The sequence below is a fragment of the Trichechus manatus genome, unplaced genomic scaffold (genome assembly GCF_000243295.1).
Source record: "Trichechus manatus latirostris isolate Lorelei unplaced genomic scaffold, TriManLat1.0 scaffold00122, whole genome shotgun sequence".
Classification (NCBI taxonomy): domain Eukaryota; kingdom Metazoa; phylum Chordata; class Mammalia; order Sirenia; family Trichechidae; genus Trichechus; species Trichechus manatus.
The window spans coordinates 946582-968681 of NW_004444058.1; the positions used below are offsets into that span (position 1 = coordinate 946582).

Genomic DNA, 22100 nt, shown 5'->3' on the forward strand with positions numbered 1-22100 from the left:
TGAAACCTTTGACAGCTTCAATATTTTCCATAAAGATTATGCCTTGGAAATCCTATGGGGCAATTCTGCTCTGTCCTATAGGGTTGCTGAGTCGGAATCGACTTGATGGCAACTGGTTTGGTTTTGGTTTTTAATATCCATTGTCTGGCTGTACCACATTTTGTTTATCCATTCATCTGTTGATGGGCATTTAGGTTGTTTCTACCTTTTGGCAATTGTGAATAGTGCTGCAGTGAACACTGGAGCTCAAATAAGTTCCTGATTTCACATCTTTTTGATACGTACCTAGGAGTAGAATTGCTGGGTCACATGGTAATTTTATGTTCAACTTTCCAACTGCTTTCCTGGATTGATTTTTAAACAACCTGCCTGTGCAGACGAGGAGGCTGAGGTCAGACAGGTGGTGTGGCCTGCCCATGCTGACTCACCTGGGGGCAGTGCAGCCAGGTGTGAACAAAGCCCTTGCTCTTTCCTGTGAGCTCTGGAGTCTGGGCTCTCCCCAGCCAGCATTCCCTGAGTTCCAGAATCTGGGCCCTCCCTGGCCAGCATTCCCTGGGTCTCTCTTCTGGACATGGTCTAGGAAACCCAAGTGCGAAATGTGTTCCTTCCAGGCTAGGTGGCAGCGTTTCCGGGCAGTGTCTGTGGCCAGGCCCTGTCAGGGTGCCGAGAGCTGAGAGCTCTCATTTCCTGTCCTGGCCCTTGCTCCTCCAGGCAGTACATTCTGGCAGGTACAGTCGTGGTGAAGGCCAAGGCAGGAACATAATAGCCTTCAACCCCACAGTTAGAGCCAGCCTGGTGACAGTGACCTGAGGCCTGCCATGGGCCTAACCCCACGCCCTGGGACTGGGGAAATCTCTCTGAAGAGACCCAAGGCCAAGCCACCTGCAGTGTCTGAGGGGCCATGCTCTGGGTGCCCACGCCACTGAAGGACCTGCTGGTTCCTGTCAGACCTGCAGGTGGGGTAGAGGGAAAGAGCCAGATGCTGGAGTTGGAAAGGCCACGGTGCGAACCTGGGCCCCGGATTTAGTAAAGAGGTGACTTGGGTGCTTGGTTTAATCCTCAGAGCCCACCATCATCAGGCTCAGGGCTCGGTGAGAGGGTGCAGACACACCTCAGCAGTGGACGAAAACTCACCCTGTGTACCCGGCCTGGTCTGGTCGGCTCCTCCTGGGGGCAGCCACTCTATGGAGAGAAGATGGGCTAGAGAGGCCATCAGCAGACCAACCATTCAGGTGGGTCCTGCCCCTTGCATTGGAAGTTGCCCCCACAGAGCTCAGAGGAGCCTCCTGGGTGGGGAGATGGGAGCTCAGGTGGCCACCCTACCCCTGTTCTAGAATCGTGGCTGGTCCCAGGTCTGCTTCCATGCAGTCCTGGGGCTCTGGCTGAGGAGACTGGAGTGGTACAGGGCAGCAGTGACTGGAGTTCACCAGAACCGTGGGCCGCCCTCCCCTGTGTGGCCTTGGGCACCCCATTGTCCCCTGTGCCCATCCTGGAAATAGAGGCTCCAGGCCCTCTCAGTGGATGGTGGGAGTCATGGAGGCCGCGTGAAGGCAGGCCTCCTGCCCAGCCCTGCCCCTCCACCCACCAGGTAGGAGGGACGCTCCCCTCCACTGGCCCCATCCACCGATGAACCTAGCTCCTTCCCAGCCTGTTTCCTCTCGTCTGGACCCCTCCATCCCAGCCCCCTAGTTGGATTCTTGTGCTGCCAGACCTCTCGGCTCTGGTCATTTCTGTCCCTCCTGGTTTGTGACAATGGTTGAACCATATTCCTGCTGCCCCTGGGGCCATTTCCCCACCATGGCCTCAGACTCTTCCCCCCAGGCACCGTGAGATGTGATCCAGGCCCAGGCCTCCTCCCCTGGCCCTCTGAGCCCCTCTCCCCTCAGGGCCCGGCTGGGTGGACGGGCTCCCGACCCCACCAGGCCCTCAGCCAAACCCTTTGTTTGTCCTTCTGCCTGGTGCAGAGGCCTGTCCCTGAGGCTGAGGTCTGGCCAGAGCCACTGTGAGGGAAGGGAGCAGAGGGGAATCTTTGTCATAACAAGACCCTGAGGCTTGTGTAATTTCCATATAAAGATTTTGGAGGGAGGATGCGGCCCCCCAGTTGGAGCTGGGAGTCCTGGGGATTTGGAAGTTGCCTCTTCGATCGTATGAACTGGCGGCTGTGCCCAGCTCTCCTGATGGCAGGGTGGTGTAGCAGGAGCTGGTGGGCTAGGGCGTGGGGAGGGCAGCATAGGGGGCTTCTGGGGTGAGGGAGGTGGTGGTGGCTGGCTAGGGCCTGCCAACTCCAGCTTGGATGCATTTGGAGGCACGTGCTGCCTGGGTCCCAGCCCCCGGCCTCAGCTGGGTGCCATCCCTCAACCCCCGCATCTTGTGACGGGTTCCTGTGGGGTCTTGGCTGGGCTTCAGGTGGGGAGCGAGGGCAGCACAGGGGGTGGATGGGGCCCAGTGCCCTGTGTGGGCTGCTGTAAGCAGCCTGATGATGTGCCCTGGCCATTGATTTGTGGGTGCTTCCAGTCTGTGGGGTGCCTGCCACAGCCTGGCCCTGGCACAGTGTGGTGCTCCCAGGCTGCTGTCCAGGCATACGGTGTGGGCAAACCCTCCAGCTCAGCATTCAGGCCTTCCCTGATCCCTGCTCCCCTTCACCCACCCCACAGCCTGGCCTGCTCTGCCCAGTGGCCCCACACTTGCCCTATGTGTCCTCCCTGGCAGTCCGGTCTGTTTAAGTCTCCTGAAATCTCATGTCCTTCCCATCCTCTCCGCTTGTCCAAAGGCCAGCTTAGGCCCTCCTCCTCCAGGAAACCTTCCCAGATGACCCCAGGCTTCCCATGTGTGCAGTGTGAAGTTCAGGGGCCCCTGTGTGCCCCATCTGCAGTCTCTACTACCCGGGCACCTCTGGTTTCCCCAGGGAGAAGCTGAGCCCCCAGGGCAGCTGGCCTCAGGGCTGTGCCTGTGGTGGGGCTGAGTCAGCACACGAGGCCCCCCTGGGCCTTTGCACGGCCACAGGGGAAAGAACGGGGGAGGAGGGGTGAGGTGGGCAGCAGAACACTGCGGAGCCCTGTCACGCGCACATCCATGTGCGCATATGCCTGGGAGTGCAGCATGGCTCCGGCTGGCTGGCTGTGCTGCCTCCCTGTGACAGATCACAACCTGGGCTTCTCCACATGGTGGGGGTCTAGGTGCCCCCAGGTTGTCTGGCCTTGGCTGGGGCGTGTGAAACGGAAAGCTGTTCTGTCTGGGGTCCTCCCAGGGGCTCTAGGTTTGCAAGAGGAGGGGGCGCCCTGTTTCCGCCTGGCCCAGCCAGGACAGCTGCAGTCAGCCTGGCAGCTGGGCTCATGGAAACAGCTGTGGTTTCAATTTTCCTTCTTTTGGCTTGGGTGAGGCGCAGAGACTGGCTAATGGATTTACCATGCGGCTGCCACTGGAAGAATTCCAGAGGCCAGAGCCAGGCTTGGCGCTCCTCTGAGGCTGGCGGCCCCGCTTTCTGCTCCTGAAATAAACGCTGCCCTTGAGAAGGGGTGGGAGGGCCAGGTGGGGGCTGATTCTATGCCGTCTCTGTGTGGAGTCACATTAGATGGCAGCAGACCTCAGACTGAGAGCTGACCTCCTGCTTTGGGCTCGGCTCTTGAGGTCAAAGGTCATAAGTAGCCAGGCCAGCTCCATTTTTCCAGCCGACTAAGAGCTTGGCTGCTAACCAAAAGGCCGGCAGTTTGAATCCACCAGCCTCTCCTGGGAACTCTGTGGGGCAGTTCTGCTCTGTCCTACAGGGTCGCTATGAGTCGGAATCGACTTGAAGGCAACAGGTTTGGATTTTTTTGGTTTAAGGGGCCTTTGCCCTTTGGCGACAGGGGAAGGATTTTGGCTGTGAGGCCTTGAGCCCTGTAAGGCACTTTGAAAAGCTTCCTAAGAAAGCAGACTCCCTTCGGGTGCCTTCCTGGCTGTTCTCCTCCCTATCACTGGGGGGTGCCCGCAGTGCCCATCTAGTCATTGCCTAGCCCAACACCCTCCCTGCCCCTCGTTGGTCTCAAGGTAACACCTAGACCACCTTCTGTGGCCTCCCAGGCCTCCCAAGTCAGCCTCTGCCCACCTCCCTAGCCCCCTACCCTATCCTCCTGGGGTGCTGTTGTTAGCCCAACAGTCTCACTGCACACCCTTCCCACCATGGGGTTCCTCAGTCATGGACATGCCTTCACCTTTCCCATGCCCCTGGCCCACTCCTACTTGGCTTATCCTGACAGCTCTAGGATGCCTTCCCAAGCCCCCAGATGAGGGGTGTCACCTGTGTGCCCAGAGCCCTCGAGGCCCCAGGGTCCCCTGCATGGTCCCGGGAGGCAGAATGAATCTTGAAACTCCCACCTTGAAGTGACCCAGGTGCCTCCTGCTCACCATTCATTGGCTGGAACCAGTCACATGAGTATGCCTGCGTCAGGGGACATACATGTGTGTGCATGTGTGTATGTGCATATCCATGTGCACATGCATGCATGTGTATACATGTGTGCACGTTTGTACATATGTTTGTGTGTGTGCATGCATGTGTACATACACATACTTGTATGTGCATGTCTGTGTGCATGCACGTGTGTACGTGTGTGCATGTACATATTTGTGTGTGCGTGCATGTGCATGCATGCATATATGTATGTGTGTATGAGTGTGCATGTGTGTGCGCACACAGTCCTCTCATGAGCTCAGAAGGGCGAGAACAAGCCATGGTGGTGAAGGCAGAGCATCGATGGCTGACCCCTCCTTGGTCAGCCACTCACACCTGAGTGGCCTTGTTCAGGGCCCATCTGTGCACCTGATGAGTAGGTGGCTTGCCTACTCTCTTTCCGCAGCTCCTGCGCAATGCTGGACGTGAACGATGCACCCAGATATTGTGGATGATCTGCAGCTGCTGCTCCACCCTGGCACCTCCAAAAGCATGATCCCCCCAATCATAGGGTTGTGACCTCTCGGGGCCTCTTGGGCATGTCCCTCCCTTCCCTCAACCCTTCCCACCAATCTGCCTGCAGAGGGCTCATGTCCTCTCTCTTCTCCATCCTCAGAATCTTCCTAGAAGTGGGGACCCCTATGTGCCGCATCACCTGCTAGACAGGCAGAGCCAGGGTCCCTGTCTGGCAAGGCGTCCGCAGCTACCCAGCCTGGAGTGGCGAGCTGGAGCCGGGTTGGCGGGTGGAGCAAGTGCTCCTTCTGCTGACACACAGACATTCCGCTAGGCAGAGACACCCAGCCCGTTTCCACATCGGGAACACATTTCCCAAACAGCTTCCAGACCCTACAGCCGCAGCCTTGGATGTGCTTGGTGGCAGCACCAAGGAGAGACAGCGGGGTGGCTGCGGGCTCTGTCTGGGCCACTGGTGCTTGGTGGGCTAGTGCGCTCCATGGCCGTATGCTGGGCCTCCATGTGGATGGAGGGCACAGAGCCACTGCAACCCCTCAGTCTTCCAGGGAGGCACTGCCAAGCTCGTCCATGCCACAGAATGTGCCAGCCTGTGCCAGGCTCCAGGGACCTGAATGTAGCCCTCAGGTAGGGAGACATTGCTGCACCCCCAGAACTGTGCGCTGCCCATAGTGGGCACTCATGTCATTGTTGAATGAGTAAGTGAAGGAATGAGTGAATGAGTGAGTAAATGAATGGGAGTAAGTGACCAGATGAATGAGTGAATGAACCAACAAATGAATGGATGAACAAATGAATGAGTAAACAAACGAATGAGTGGATTAACTAATGAAGGAGGGAGCGAGTGAACAAAAGCATGAGTAAGTGAGTAAGCCAATGAATGAGTAAATGAGTGAGTGAGTGAATGAATGAGTGCATGGGTAAATGAGGAGGGCTGGCTCACACTCAGCCCAGAAGCTCCCTCTGGACCTGAGGCCTGGTAGGGAGGTGCTGCAGAAGTAGCCTGCGAGCTGGCACTGAAGGATAAATTGGAGTTTAAGTCCCTTAGGTGGGAGGCAGGACGAGCAGGGGTGATGCGGAAGCTGAGGCCCAGGGAGGTCAGGGTCACCCAGAGAATGTTATAAGAGACAGGATTTGAACCCAGAACTTTCTAGACATGCTTTTGCCCAGGGCCTGTCTCAGTGGCTGAGAGAGAGCCCTCTGGAGGCCCGTCCCAGAGGAGCTGCAGCCCTGAGCTCGGGCTGAGGCCTGTGAGCTTGTGCTGGGAGGGGCAGTGCTGGGCGCCAGGCAGCTGGTGAGCAGGAGACAGCATGAGTCTCCCCCTGTCCACTGCTCAGGACCCCCTGGGGCCCTTGCTACCCAGGACAAGAAGCTCGAGGTGAGGGTGGTGGCAGAAAGAGGTGACCAATGAGGGACTATTTGGTCAGAGTCAGACCTGGTCCCCCTCAGCAGCCCTCTGTGTTCTGTGGGAGGTGGTACAGTCATTTCTTCTCTGAGAACAGGCTTAGCAAGACCCATCAGAGAATGTTTGGGAATCTGGCATGCTCAGTGCAGGGCCCAGGGTGCTCCTGCACGAGGCTCCTTTCTTGACAGATGAAGGCTCAGTTTGACGTGTCTGCCAGGGGTGGAAGTGGGTAAGGAGGTGCTGGCAGGAGAAGAGGAGGAGGGCAGACCCAAAGCTTGGGCAGGGGAGGAGGAGTGGATATTCATCTGGGCTGGTCAGGGGGAGGCTGGAGGCAGCACCCTGAGGTGGGATGAGGAGGCAGAGCAGGAGCCCCCGCTGAGGAGGGCTAGAGGGTAGGGTGCTCTGGGAACTGCTGGATGAAGGCCCTGCTGCCCTCTGCCCCCCCACTTCTATTAACACTTGGTGATGATAAATGGTGCTGGGGGGTTGAGATTGATGGAGGCTCTGCAGGGTGAGGCTTGGGGTGTGGCAGGGTGCTGAGCAGAGGACAGGAAGGCAGTTTGGAGGCTGGTAGGGCAGTGTGAGTGACCAGGAGCCTCAGGCTGAGCTGGCAAGGTGGGCAGTGCCAGTGGAGCCCCTTCTCACCTGCTGGTGTCTGAGGCAGGGGTCATCCTACCCCATCTTGCAGCTGCAGACCCAGCCCCAATACTAAGCAACTTTCATAGCTTTTGAGAGTTTCCAAGGCAGAAATGACGGAGTTTCCTTTGCCCAAACTTGTCCTCACAAAGCATTCCGAAAGTCTGTTTGTGCTCTCCGCGCCAGCCCCTGGAAACTCAGGAGTTCGTGGCCAATCTCCTCCCTGGCCGCTCAGCACAGTGGAGGGTGACATGCTGAGCCCCTACCTCCGCTGGCTCTCAGGCCCCTGCCCACTGCCCAGAAGAGGAAACTGAGGCCCAGAGGGGTCCTGGTACTTGTCTGTGCACACAGGCCCACATCTGCCCCGAGGCCCACATCTGCCCCGGCCATACTCTGCTCACTGGGGACAAGGCTGAGGCAGCAAATGACTTCTCAGGATGGGGTGTGAGTACAGCCTAGGTCAGCACCCCAAGATGGGACGTGGGGGCAGAGCAGGGGCCCCAGCTGTGGAGGGCTGGGGTTGGGGTGCTGTGGGAACTGCTGGGTAAAGGCCCTGCTGGCCTCCCCCTCACTTTCTGTTAACACGTGGTGATGATAAATGGTGCCAGGGGGTTTGAGATTGATGGAGGCTCTGCAGGGTGGGGCTTGGGGTGCAGCAGGGTGCTGAGTGGAGGACAGGGAGGGGAGCTCACCGAGGAGGCTCACAAACAACAGGACTCCCTCCTCTGCACTGCTGCCTTGAGCTGGGCTCTGCCAGCCAGGTGCCTGGCAGGGCCAGTGGGCAGGAAGGCCTCTGGATGGCAGACAGAACCCAGCCAGGTGAGTGGTACCTGTGCTGGGCCCCTCTCTGTCATGGCATGTAGCTGCCCCTTGGCCAGGCCTCACAGGCAGGCTGGGCAGATCCCTCTACCACACCTCAGCAGTGAGCGGGGATTCCCAAGGGGGCAGACCCAGGAGGCGTGAGAGCCTCTCCTCCCAGGCTGGTGGCATCACAGTATGGATTTGGAGACCTGCCTCCAGGGGCCGCAGTGGGGCTTGGGCTGGAGGGGGCGTCCACTTGACTGGACTTGTGGTGAGTGTCGTGTCTTAACCTCCTCCAGCCTCAGTTTCCTCATCTCGAGAATGGGCACAGCCCCTGTCCCTCAGGGCTGTGGTGAGAATGAGAGCCAGGTGCACAGGCTGTGGTCTCCCATGTCACCAATGACCCAGTGCCTTCTAGGCCACTGCCTGTGCCAGGCCAGGTGACTGTGCAGGTGCCCCCGGCTCACCTAAATTAATGGCTGGCAGCCCAGGGTACGCCAACCCTTCTCCTTCCTGAAGGGAGGCACCTGGAGGTGTCCCCAGGCTCTATGCCTCTGCAGTTGCCCCAGTTGTGTGGCCTTCAGAGGGGCGTGGACAGTGCTCCAGGGAAGCTGCTTTTGGAGGGCTTCCTGCAGATGGCCTGGAAACAAGTGTAGGTGGGATTCCAGCTCTCGTGGGGGCTCCCCTGGCCCCACCTCTCTGTGCTGCATGCCCAGCAGTGCTGGGGGTGTACCCCCCCATGACCACTGTTCACGGTCACCAGCGCCCAGCTAGTTCCCTTGAGCTCTGCCCTGAGCATGGAGCCTGATGCCCTGAGGTACACGTGGGAGGAGGGCTGGGAGAGGATGGTGGCTCTGGGGTCTCAGGCCCTGTACGGAATGCCAGCCCCCAGGCAAGGAAGAGGGGTTGCTGCAAGTCAAGTGTTCAGTCCTTCGTCTAACTTCAGCCTCCCTGAGGTTGCCTGGGGATGTGGTGGGGGAGGGGGCTTGGGCTTTTTCCTTAAGCAAGGAGGGGTTGCGAACAGTCTAGGGTTGGTGCCCCATGATCTTCGCAGCCCTGCACCTATGCCCTGCACCTCCCTACCCTCTCGCCTGGCCCTCCCCCCAACCCCTGTGGGGTGCAGGGGTTCTCCAGCCCAGGCTCCTCAGGTACAGGCCCTGGTCCATTGGGGGTGGAGGAGCAGGATAGTGCAAGACGTGGGACACCCAGGCTGGGGGTGTCCTCACACCAGGGTTTCCACTTAGCAGTGTGGCCTCAGAGTGCCTCAGACTCTCCACCCTCCCAAACTTGTTAGAGCTCGGCGCCACCAAGCGCGTGCAGGGCCCACAGTGCCGCCAGGAGGCTTCCTTCTGGACTTTGGTTTCTTCTCCATGTTTGCACGGGGGAACACATGTTTGTGCATGTGTGTGTTTGTGTGTGTCTGAGTTTGTGTGTGTTTGCATAGATCTGCGTGTGTCTGTGCGCGTGTGTTGCGCGCGTATCCGTGTGTCCGGGCCCGTGAGCGCGCGCGGAGGAATGTGCCAGGCAGGCGGGCGCGCCTTGGCCGGGCCCAGCGCGGCACCCCAGGGGCCGCGGCTGGGGCGGGCCGGGGGCGGGGCGGCCCCCTAGGGCGGGCGAAGATTTGGCCGGTACCTGCGGGGGGCGGAGGGAAAGCTGAGAACATAAAGGCGAGGGGGCGGGCCGGCCCTAGCTGCTCCCCAGCGGCGCCGAGCAGAGTGGCCGCCGTGTGCGCCCGCCTGGAGCGCGATGTGGAGCCGGAGCGCAGAGCGCGGAGCCCGAGCGCGGAGCCGTACCCCGAATTGCCCAGCCGGCCTCGCTACCTGCCCGCCTTAAAGCTCGGCGCACTGGTACCTGGGATCCACACCGTTCGTTCGGGCCAGCCTGGCCATGGGGTCGTCCCGGGGCGCCGGCGGGCTGTCCGCGCTCTGGTGCCTCGGGCTCCTGGGGGGCTTGGCGCGCGTCGCGGGCACGCACTACCGCTACCTCTGGAGAAGCTGCTACCCGTGCTACCTGGGCCAGGCCGGCTACCCTGTGAGCGCCGGCGAGCGGAGGCCAGGTGGGCGCTGGCGACCGGCTCTGCGGGGCCAGTGGAGCCAGAGTGGCGGAGCGGGGGACCTGGTCGGGAGGGGCGGAGCGCTGCCTTTGTTTCCTCTTTCCAAAGTTTGCGCCTGGGCGACTTGGGGGACGGGGTGGGGGGAGGCAGCAGCGGCGCCTCAGTGGGAGAGGGCGGGGGATTTTTAAGTGGTTCAGACCAGGGGTGCCATTATCTGAATTCCTGCTGTCCCTCTTGGTGGCCCAGAGTCTGGTGACAGCAGGGTGGCCACTTGACTGGAGGGAAGGGAAACATCCCTTGCTTCGCCTGCGGAGGGGGGAGAGGGGGGTACCTGCAGCCTAGGGGGTCAAATGAGAAGGTGAGCTGGAGAGAGAGGTGCTCGGGGTCCCCGCAGCGGGGTGGGGTTTCCCCCTCCAGGGTCCCACGAGGCTGGGCCCGTTTGAGTTCATGGTGTGGTTGAGGCTGATGCACGGTGGCAGGTGCTGGGAAGTCCCTCCCTTTGGCTTTTTGGGTATGGTCAGCCCTGTGGGCTTTGAGGACGGCCAAGAAGCCCGGACTTGGAGACCCTAGCAGCTTGTGGCAGGCAGGGTACACCCTGGCCTAGCTCCACTCTGGACTCCCCGCAGCAGTTCGAAACAGGTACCTGAGCTGGGCCAGCTCCTTGCATGGGATCTATGGAGCAGTGCAGACCGCATCCTCAGGAATGCGAGGTGAGGGTGGGGTGGGGTGGGCGGTGTCCAGTGAGTCATCACCTGGATTACCAAGGGGACTTAGCAGGGGGCTGGGAGGCTCCCCTCAGGCCCCCTTGGTCCCCCTGAGCGCACTCTGCACTATGCATGGTCTCTGTTCAGCTGGCTCAGTGCTCCGGAGCCGTCTCTGCCCTTCTACACCTGAGGGGCACAGGGAGCCTGAGCTTCCTTCTCTCCACCAGCAAAGTACACCTGCCTCCCCTGGTTCCCTCTCAAGCCCAGCTGGGGCCTAGGCTCCATCACAGCACTGTCACTCCACTGATTTGTGGTGCAAAGTGCCATGGAACTGTGCCTCGGGCTGGCCTGGCCAGACATTGGGGAGTCGGGAGCCCCTGCCCTGCTCTGAGGTCTGTTTTGGCTTGTGGGGGCAGGAGGAGGCCCGTGGATCCTGGGCGTGCTTTTGGGGGGACAGGACCTGGTAGCGTGTTTGGAGGTACAGCAGGACTGTGAACTCCAGATAGCTGCCCTCAGTGGAGCTTTCTGGAAGGATCCAAAAGGCGCAGGCTTTCCAGCACGTGAAGCTTTGGTTGCCAGGGGCTTGCCTGCTCGCCTCCAAGGTATGTGTCCCGGGCCAGCCTAGGGTGCCGGTGGGTGGAGGGCCCTGAGGGCTCCTGGTACCAGGTCGGCCTTCAGTTGAGCAGTGTCAAGGGGAGGGGGGGTGGTTGGCACCGCCAGCCTCAAGCTTGGAGACACCGCAAGTCTAGCCCAGCTCCCAGAGAGTGAGGGGGACTGCCCTGGTATCAGCTCAGGGATGTGTCCCGGCATGGGACTGCCACAGTCCCTAATCACACATCTCAGCTGAGGATGTGAAGGGGACCAAAAGGACCACGGGGACTTTCCAGCAAGCCCTGGCCCGGCTGTCACTTAAAACAGCTGTCACAGATTTTTTTATCTTACATTCTGCCCAGTGGGCCGGGCGCCCCTGCCCCGTGCTATCATCGGTCTTCTGAGTCCTGCAGGACTTTCACAGGCTCCCCTTGTCTGCTGGGGGGTTGCTTGTAGTTCTTCCTGGCCATTCCTGGGAAGTGTGGGGCATGGCACTGGGCTCCACGGTGCAGAGTGCAGCCAGGCTGTTACCCCTGGAATTAGACCCTCTCGCACCTTATGGGTGAGTGCATTTCTCCAAGTATGGGGAAGGAGGCAGTCTCCTTGCTCCCTTCCAGCCTTGCCAAGGAGGACCAGGCCCCTATGAGCTGATGTTTTCTGCTGGGGTTAGGAGGAGTCCAGAGTGCCAATGCTCAGCTGGGGTACCACTATTTGGGGTGTCCCAGGGTCCTACTGCAGGCTCAGCCTGACCACCCCCAGCACTGCTGATGGGGGGGGCCCAGGAGGATCCAGTCTGTGAGAGGCCTTGGGGTGCAGATGACTTGGGATCTGTTCACTTGGGCCCCCCTACCCCCACCTGAGAGTCAGGAGACAGACTGGCCAGGCAGACACTGGGAACCCCTGGACTGGGTAGCATCTGAAGACCCTTCTGGCTTGGCTCAGGTGGTCAAGCTTTCTGCACTCTTGACGTGCATGATTTGCAGCAGTCTGGAGAAGACCCCCAAGACAATAGTGTTGTTCTCTGTATCAGTGTACTGTGGCTGCTGTAATAAATGATCACACACGTAGTGGCTTAAAACGACACAGACTTATTATCTCACAGTTCTGGAGGCCAGAAGTGCAAAATGGGCTAAAAATCAAGGTGTGGGCAGGGCTGTGACCGCCTGCTTTCCTTGGCTCGTAGCCTCTTCCTCCCTCTTCAGAGCCAGCAGCGTAGCATCTTCTAATCTCTCTGACCCTCTGCTTCTGTCGTCACATCTCCCTTTTCTGATGTCCCTCCTGCCTCCTTCTTACGAGAACCCTCGTGATGAATGAGACCCACCTGGATAATCCAGGATCATCTCCCATCTAATATGCTTAATTTAATCACATCTGCAAAGTCCCTGTTGCCATATAAGGTCATATATTCACACGTTCTGGGGTGTGTGCATGGACATCTTTGGGGGGCCCTTGTTCAGCTGACCACACTCTCCCTAAAGGCCGATGAGCCTGTGGCTCCTCAGGCTGAGGCTCTGGCTGTGGTGAGCACCCACGGGGTCGTGTGGAGTTGAGGCCTGCCTGGGGAGCTGGCAGGTGGGATTCAGATGCCTCCTTGCTGCCTTGCTCTCTGCAGTGGGAGTCATTGCTGTAAAGGGATTGGCTTAAAGGTGCCCATGTCTCACAGCTGGAGGGGCCCAGGCAGGGCTCTGCCACCCACAGAGGTAAAAGGGAGGCCCCCATCCTCAGCCTAACCCAGACCCTTGTATCCAGATACGAGCCTGGGGACGACAGCAAACTGTGGCTTCGGGGGCCGTGGGCTGGGCTCACAGACCACAGTTTCCTAGCAGGCAGACTCTGACCCCCTAGACAATGTGCCCCAGGGTGGGAAGTCCTTGGGCCAGCCCCTCCCTGGAGGGGACTGGAGCTCTGAGTGCCACAGCAGAAGGGGCCCTGAGCCTCCTGGGCCTGAGCAGTGTCAGCAGGAGCTGGAGTTTCTAGGAGTTAGGACTGGGGAAGGTTGGGCCAGGCCCTGGGGCGGATGCTTGAATAAACGTTCCCTTCAGTGTAGCAGGAAGGAGATAAGGCAGAGCCACTGGTCACGTGGGGTGTGGGTGTGGGTGTCAGAAAAGAGGCCCAGACTTCAGGGATGGGTCAGGGCCATGCCTGGGAGCCAGGGCCAGCCAGCTAGAGGGTGCCACAATGAGGAATAGAACCCGCTGAGCCCAGATCATCCTTCAGGCTGGTCTCTGCTGCCACCAGGGCTCCTGGCCCGGCTCAAGGGGCAGACATTTGGAGTGGGCACCAGGGCATGAGGGGTGGCAGCTGTAGGAGTTGCCCCTCAGAGTGACACCACCCCAGCAGACTCACCTGGGTACTTGTTAGGGATGCAGCCTCCAGGTGGCACAGTCTCGAACCCGGGTCTCTGTGGCGGGCTCAGGAAGCATCACCACTCTCGAGGTGCAGTATTCACTCGACCAGCCTCTCCACTACCAGCTGGGGCAGCCGCTTTGGCGTCTAGAGGGGGCAGGGATGGAAACAAAGTTGCCAGCCAGGAGCTGGGTTTCACGGAGGTCCTTCTGTGCCTGCATCTGGTTACACCTGGATTAGCAACACTGGAGTGACGAGCCTGCTTCCAGATGGAAGGGACTCGTAGGGCACTGCTTGCTGGTCAAGGCTGCCTCTAGACAGGATGGATTTCAGCTTCCCACCCTTCCTGTGCGTGGGGTATCAGGTCGACACAGACTCACACGGGCACCTTGGCCCCAAGACCTACATGGCATGGCCCATCGATCTTTTACTAAGCACCAACTGCATGCACCCACTGTATGCACCCACTTCGTGCCCAGTACTGCGCTCCTGGCGACCAGTGATCCTCCCTGGGACCCTCGCCACCCTGTCTTGGGGGAGGGAACCTGGGCAGCAAAGGGCCTGGTGTGTGCTGCCTGCCTGGTCCAGTGGGTGTGGGTCTGCCCCTCCATTCACTCCCCCTTGGCTGGGTCTCCTGTGGGAGACCCTGGGTCCCCAGACTTTCCATCACAAGCTAGTTCCCTACCTCCTCTCCAGTGTCTCTGGGCTTTGTTGAGGGCTTATTAACCCTTTGTTTTACAGCTTCTTTCCTTTACTCATTCTTCCCTCTTTCTGAGGGTCATTGCAGGTGATCTCCACAGGTTACGTGACCTGTGGAGCAGGTGGAGAGCCTGTCTTGGTCTCATTTGCCCCCTCCTCTCTGAGGCAGCTTGGAGGTGTGGGGGCCTCTCCCAGAGTGGGTGTAGCCTGTTCCTGTAGCATGTGGCCCTGGGGTCCCAGGTAGGACCCTGACCTCCTGTGCTTCTTTTCATGTCATTCTGGATTCCTGGCCGCGTAGTCCGAGTGTGGGCTGGCAGAGTCCTGTGCCAAGGAAGGTGGCCCCGAGGCTGGTGCTGTCTGACTAGGAAGGGCTCTGCGTCCCCACCTGCGTTGACACCTTTCAGCATGCACCCAGACTGCTGGGGTTTTAGGACAGGTACCTCCAAGGTCGGCATTTTAATGGGGACGGCGGGTGGGGACTGGAAAGTGGGGGAGGCCCTGGTGATCACGGCAGATGGTGGGGCCGTCTGATGGTAGAGCAGGGCTAGATTGGAGGCTGAATTCTAGACATCCTGTGCCACCTGGCCAGCCTTGCTGTCAGGTAGCTGAGAACTTCCCCTTGAAGTCAGGATGTCTTCCTGCAACTTAGCCTTGTTGAGCGGCTGTCTTTCTCTGCCAGGTGTCGCCTTTCCTTGATGAGGCCTGTCAGCTGCGAGGGAGCCTGAGCCCTCTGTGATTGCCCTGGCCAGCTGGGTCTTAGCTGCGGTGAAGGGAGTTTGTGTCCCTGTCCCCCCTTGATGGGGGCCCTCTCTGTCTGGGCTCCCGACTGCTCCCCCTTCTGATCTGGGAACCCGGTCACCCGGCCTGTGCAGCTGGTGCATAAAAAGTGCCCATGGCCCTGGGTGGCGTGCGGGGGTGTGGTGTGCTCCGTGCCCCAGGCTGGCTCCTGTCTTGTCCTCACCAGAGTCCTTGCCTCCTGGCTCTGTCTCAGGGTCTGTCCGGTAGCCTGAGTCCCGGGCACTGCAGCCTGTCCCTCGCCTGTCTGGGCAGAGGGCTGGCCTCCCAGCTCGTATAGCACAATGCTGGTACTTCCAAGAGTCCCCATTGCACTGGAGTGCCCCCTGGAGAGTTCTCCTCCTGGATTCTCACTGGCTGGGGACCTGATGCTGGCTGACTTGAGGACTCACCAGGTTTTTTTCTGATGGCAGTGCTAGGATGTGGCCTTAGATGAGGCTGCAGGGGCAGATGGGAGCCTGTCTGTCCCTGTCTCTCCCCACTGCTTGTCCCTTCTGGGCTGGCTCAGCTTTGGGAGTCCCCGCCAGATGCTCTGGCCACCTGGCGGGGGCCGAGCAAGGTGCTGGGCTCTGGCCCTGGTCAGCACAGGAGGTCGATCAGCAGGGCTTTGAGGTCACCTGTGGCTTTCTACCCTCCTGCTGTTCGGTTCTGCCGCCTCTGCCATGCCTGCCCCCTCCCCTGAATACCCCACTTGGCGGAAGGCCCTGGGGGTGGAATGAGAGGTGGCCACCCAGCCTTCCACCACCCTGCTGTTTCCCTATGCATCTATCCCTGCAGCAGGTGGTGGCCAGGCCAAACTGAAGGGCCCATGTTCGGGTGCAGACACTGTGAGCCTCCAGCCCTGGGGAGGGGTCTCTCCAGCCCCCTCCTGCACACAGCTTGGCTCACGGGGTGTCCCCCGTGGCCTTTGGTCCAGTCTGCTTCCTACCAGCACTTTCCTGTGGCTGGAGACAGTGCCGAGAAGAGAGCAGGTGGGGACAGGTGTCCTTCCACCAGTGGGGGGGCTGTGTGGCCTTAGGAGGGAAGTGTCCTCTGGCAGTGGGACCTCTCTCTGCCCACGAGGCCTCCCCGTCACCAGCCCTCTCTGCCTCTGCCCCTTTTCTCCCCAACCCGAGCCTCCCTTGCTCAGGACATTTGGGGTGAGGGGTCTGGAGGGCTAGGGAGGTGTGCCGAGGTGGAGGGATGCCAAGCCTCGGTAGGGCTGCTGATCTGCCCCAGTGGTGGATATCTGCCACGCCCCCCACATAGAGAGCTGGGACTTTGCCCTAACACCCAGGCTGTAGGAGTAAAAACAGCACTGACACTGCAGGGGCCTCAGGGCCCCAACAAGGCCTCCTCCTCCTGTTTCCCATATGCCAGTATTGGGATAGGGCCTCTGAGGAGTTTGGGACCTGCATGGAGCCCTAAAAGCTGACAGAGTCCTTCCCACACTGTCTAAGTCTGAGCTGACCTGCTGCCTGGTGAGGCAGGGAGGGTTTGTGAAGGTCTGGGTTGCTCCGAAGGAGCCCTGGTGGTGCAGTGGTTAAGCGCTCAGCTGCTAACTAAATGGTTGGCGGTTTGTACCCACCAGCCACTCTTTGGGAGAAAGCTATGGCAGTCTGCTTCTGCAAAGATTACAGGCTTAGAAACCCTATGGGGCAGCTCTGCTCTGTCCTATAGGGTCACTGTGAGTTGGAATCGACTCGAAGGCCATGGGTTAGTGGGTGGGTTGCTCCGGGGCAGTGGGAAAGCTGAAGCTGTCAACTGAGTCACCTGGTGGTACTTTGCAAATAGGTACTTTGGAAATAGGGTCTTCGCAGAGGTAATTAGTTAAGGATTAAGGGGTTGCAGGGGCTGCCACAACACAGGTGGCCCTCCTGTTCTGGGGATGTCTGCCCAGCTGACCTCCCGGGTCCCTGCAGGGGGACCCCAGGACTGAGACAGCCTATATTAGATTCCTGGGACATCCATAACAAACTAGTACATATACATACAGTGTGGCTTAAGAGAACAGAAATGTATTCTTTCACAGTTCTGGAGGCAAGAAGGTCCAGATCAAGGTGTTGGCAGGGTTCTCTCTTGGCTTGTGGCTGCATCACTCCAATCTCTGCCTCCATTATGACATCAACTTCTCTGTATGTCTCTCTGTGTCCTTTTCTCTTTTTATAAGGACATGAGTCATTGAATTTAGGGTCCTTATTTTGGTATTTATTTTGTTGTTGGTTGCCATCTAGTTGACTCGACTCATGGCAACCCCATGTGCAAGAGAACAAAATACTGCCCTGTCGGGCGCCATCTTCAGGATCGTTGGTGCGTTTGAGTCCATTGTTGTGGCTGTTGTGTCAATCCATCTCATTGAGGGTTTCTCTCATTTTTGCTGACCCTCTGCTTTACCAAACGTGATAGCCATTTCTAGCTATTGGTGTTTCCTGATGATGTATCCAAACTAAGTGTCATGGGTTGAATTGTGTCCCACCAAAATATCTGCCAACTTGGCAAGGTCATGATTCCCAGTGTTGTATGATTGTCTACCATTTTGTCATCTGATGTGATTTCCCTATGTGTTGTAAACTCTATCACTATGATGTAATAAGATGGATTAGTGGCAGTTATATTGATGAAGTCTACAAGATTAAGTAGTGTCTTAAGCAAATCTCTTTTGAGATATAAAAGAGAGAAGCAGGCAGAGAGACGTGGGAACCTCATACCACCAAGAAAGCAGTGCTGGGAGAAGAGTGCATCCTTTGGACCTGAGGTTCCTGCACTGAGACGCTCCCAGACCAAGTGAAGACTGATGGCATGGACCTTCCTCCAGAGCCGACAGAGAGAGAGGGCCTTTCCCTGGAGATGATGCCCTGAATTTGGACTTGTAGTCTACTAGACTGTGAGAGAATAATTTTTTCTTTGTTAAAGCCATCCACTTGTGTTATCTCTGTTATAGCAGCACTAGATGACTAAGACAGTAAATGAGTCAAAGTCTCCCCACCCTCGTTGATTTGTTTGTCCTTCTGGCAGTCCACGGTGTATTCAACATTTTTCAGCAACACCACAGGTCCAGTGCATCAATTCTTCTGTCTTCCTTTTTCATTGTCCAGCTTTTCCATGCATATGAAGTGATTGAAAAGACCATGGCTTGGGTCAGGCACACCTTAGTCATCAAAGTGACATCTTTGCTTTTTAAAATTTTAAAGAGATCTTTTGCAGCAGATTTGCCCAATGCAATAAATATGTCATTTGATTTCTTGACTGCTGCTTCCGGAATATTGATTGTTGATCCAAGTAGAGTGAAATTGTTGACAACTTCAGTTTTTTCTCCATTTATCATGATGTTGTGTATCAGTCCAGCTGTGAGGATTTTTGTTTTCTATTTTAGTATTTCACTTTCTATTTAGTATAGATTGAAGTTGTCAAGGATTTCATTTTACTCGGCTCCACAATCAACATTCATGGAAGCAGCAGTCAAGAAATCAAGTGATGCATTGCATTGGGCAAATCTGCTGCAAAATACCTCTTTAAAGTGTTGAAAAGCGAAGATGTCACCTTGAAGACTAACGTACACCTGACCCAAGCCATGGTGTTTTCAATTGCATCATATGTATGCGAAAGCTGGACAGTAAATAAGGAAGACTGAAGAAGAATTGACGCCTTTGAATTACGGTGTTGGCGAAGAATATTGAATAATACCATGGACTGCTAAAAGAACAAACAAATCTGTCTGGGAAGAAGTACAGCCAGAATGCTCCTTAGAAGCAAGAATGGTGAGACTTTGTCTCATATACTGGAAGAGGACATCATGCTTGGTAAATAGAGGGTCAGCAAAAAAGAGGAAGACCCTCAAAGAAATGGATTGACACAGTGGCTGCAACAGTGGACTCAAGCATAACAACGATTGTGAGATGGTGCATGACCGGGCAGTGTTTCGGTCACTATGAGTCAGAACCGACTTGATGACACCTAACAACAATTTTAGTATTTAGTATGGATAAATCTAGTAATTAAGGTTTAGTATGACCTCATCTTGATCCTTAACTAATTACCTCTGCGAAGACCCTATTTCCAAATAAGATAACATTCTGTGGTTCCAGGTGGTCCCTGAGTTTTGGGGGGTCACTACCCAACCCACCACATGGCCACCCCACCCTCTCTTAGGATTTCCCTGTGGCCTAGGTTGGGCATCTCATGGGTTATCAGGTTCTCTTTTGGGTTCATGGACCCCAGAGGAGCAGCTGGCACTACCCAGAGAGCATTTTCTAGATGTGAACTTAAGAAAACAGCATGCACCCCAAGTTCAGTCTTGAAAGGTGCTGGAAGCTGGGCTTTCACACACCTGGGTGTGCTCCAGCATGCAGCTCCCCCTTTCTGGGTCCCCGAGATCAGGGCTGAGCCTGCCCGAGCAGGCCAGGCCAGGGTGGGAGGACGGGGCATCTCGGGGCTGGGCCACCTGCCTCTTCTCCCGAGCTGGCTCCAGAGGGTGTGGGCAAGGCCCCCAGGAGCATGGCAGGCGTGGCCTGCAGAGGAAGGTCTTGGTCTGGGGACACATGGGCTGCAGCGATGTGCTCCATGAGGTGGCTGGGCCCGGATTCCTGGGATGACCCCCTGCATGGTGGGCTTGGCTTCCCTCAGGCTGGCATGGATCAGGTGGGTATGCAGCTCAGGGTGGGTAATGGCTGTTAATCCTCTGCTGTGTTCCCACCCAGATGTGGACGAGTGCCAGGTGCACAACGGTGGCTGCCAGCACAGGTGTGTGAATACCCCAGGCTCCTACCTCTGTGAGTGCAGGCCCGGCTTCCGGCTCCACACCGATGGCAGGACCTGCCTGGGTAAGCATGCCTGCCTGCCTGCCCAACCCCTCTGCTCAGGGGACTGAGGGCCCTCCTCCACCCTGGCTTCCTGGCCTCAGGTATGCCCACATCCGGGGAGGGCCAGGGCCTGGCATTGCTTGTGGGGGGGCTTGTCTGGGCTCTCGTGGGGGTTGGGTTGGCTCAGATGGGCAGCTGTTATATTGTAAGAGCTCCTTCTGCTGATTTTGGGGTCCCCTGGGGCCTCCTGCCCTACCTGGTGCCGTTGTCAGCCCATAGACAGGTGAGAAAGCTGAGCCTCAGGCAGGTGAGAGAACATTCTACAAGGCGACTACCTTCCACCAATGCCCACTCCCTAGGCTAAGATGCCAAGTGCATCAATCCGTCTGGGCCTCTGACTTGGGGAGGAGCCTGGACCAACGTACCACTGAGGCCCCTTATGCCTCAGTGGCAGTCGGCAGCCCAGGCCTGGCTATGCACCCCCAGGACTCGGGGGAGGTGGCCCTGCTAGGTGGGGGTGAGGCTGGCGAGGAGGTAGGGCAAGGCCACTCCAGGCCTGCAGAAATGGGCTCCCCAGGCCCCCGTCCCCCACCTCAGCCTTGGGGAATCTGAGGGGGTGCAGCAGGTGGTTGAAAAAAACCAAACCAAACCCGTTGCCGTTGAGTTAATTCTAACTCATCCTGACCCTATAGGATAGAGTAGAACTGTCCAATAGGGTTTCCGAGGCTGTAATCTTCACAGAAGCAGACCGCCACATCTTTATCCCACGGAATGGCTGGTGGTTTGAACCACCAACCTTTCGATTAGCAGCCGAGCACTTAACCGCTGTGCCACCAGGGCTCCTTGGCAGGTAGTTAGGAGGGGATCAAGAAGCAGGTTCTGACCCTGCAGTTTCTCTCTGCCACAGGGAGTGGGCTCGATGGAGTCACCCAGGGTCCCAGGCTGTGGCCCTGTGGGCTGGAAGGGTTAAAGGGAGAGGGGGAGAGGCCAAGGCTGCTCAGGATGAGGACTGACGATGGGAGGGCAGCAGCTCTCATGGAGGGGGCTGGAGACAGTCCCTCCCTGCCCCTGGCCACCCTCCTGACTGGATCTGGACACAGGTGTGGGCGTCTGTCTAGGGGCCATGTGGAGGTCATTATCTGGGGGCAGAGCTGGGTCTTGCCCCTGGCTAGCGGATGTTGGGTGGAGCTCTGTCCAGGAGCCTGCTCTCTCCCCATCTTCCTCTCCCTGGCTGCGGGGGCGCTCCTTCTTTCTACCCCAGACCCAGAGCAGAGAACCGGCTCTGAGGCACCCCCAGACAGTTTGCTGCCGTGTGGCAGGGCGGCTGGCCAGCCCTGGGGGGCTGTTGCCCCACTCACATGTCCCTACACTGCGTGAGGAGCAGACGGCTGCCCCATGAAGCCTCTCTGGTGGAAAGTGGAAACAGATGCAACAGTGCTGAGTTTCCTTCAAGACCGAAAGTCATCTGCAGCCGCCAGCCTGCTGCCCTGGGGCGGGAAGGGGTGTGGGGGCACCTTCACCTCGGCACATCTGGTCTCCGGGGGAGGTGGTTCCGGGCCCTGGGGGAGGAGCAGGGCAGGTTCTCGTTGGAGACGGGAGGCCCTGGGGGCTGGAGGTACCCTCATCCACACTCACCCCAGCTGTAGGGCATGGTCTGGAGGACACATCACCCTCGTCTCTGTCCTCTCCAATGTCCTGATGATGGCTGTCACAGAGACTCCCGACAGGGAGAAAAACCTGGTTGGTGATGAGTGAATGCCATGGGGGGGGTACCTTTTGGGGCTTTGCAGTGACCAGCAGTGGCTGCTGAAAGTGGCCTTGAACTGCTGGCTTCTAGAAGCCCAGGAAGGGTACCCCTCCAGCCCTGCCACCATCTCATCCTTCTGCTCTGCTGAAGCCACCTCCCTGTGCTTTCAGGGCCCTGACATATTGACGGTGGCATTTGCTTATTTTAAAGGGTCATTTGAGAGTCTAACACCAGAGTCCCGGGCACAGCCCAGGAATTCAGGCTGCTCAGGCCCTACTCTGCCCCCCTGTGGCATCCAAGGCCCCCCCTAATGCTTGGTACCCGTTCTCAGAATGGGTGTGCTTCCAGGAGCTCTGGGCACTCGGGACACCTTGGTGCTGGTGCCACCTCCAGGCTGCTTTCATTGGAGGGGCAAGTGGGCTCACCTATGCCTCTCGCTGATGCTGGGCTGCCTTCTTCTATGTAAGTGTGTGAGTGTCTGGGGCTGCCACGACAAAGTACCACATACTAGACAGATGGATGAATGGATGGATGGATGGGTGGGTGGCTGGGTGGGTGGGTGGATGGATGGATGGATGGATGGATGGATGGATGGATGGATGGATGGATGGATGGATGGATGGATGGATGGATGGATGGATGGAT

At 58.0% G+C, this 22100-nt stretch overlaps 1 protein-coding gene across 1 annotated transcript in view; it reads left to right on the forward strand.

Moving 5' to 3' along the window:
- The window catches only part of MEGF6 (multiple EGF like domains 6), a 137874-nt gene that overhangs the window by 77212 nt on the left and 38562 nt on the right, over window positions 1-22100 (forward strand). Inside the window, exon 5 of the mRNA XM_004384453.1 lies at window positions 19607-19729. Within this exon, the coding sequence (XP_004384510.1) occupies window positions 19607-19729 (123 nt within the window). The remainder of the gene's footprint in view (window positions 1-19606; window positions 19730-22100) is intronic.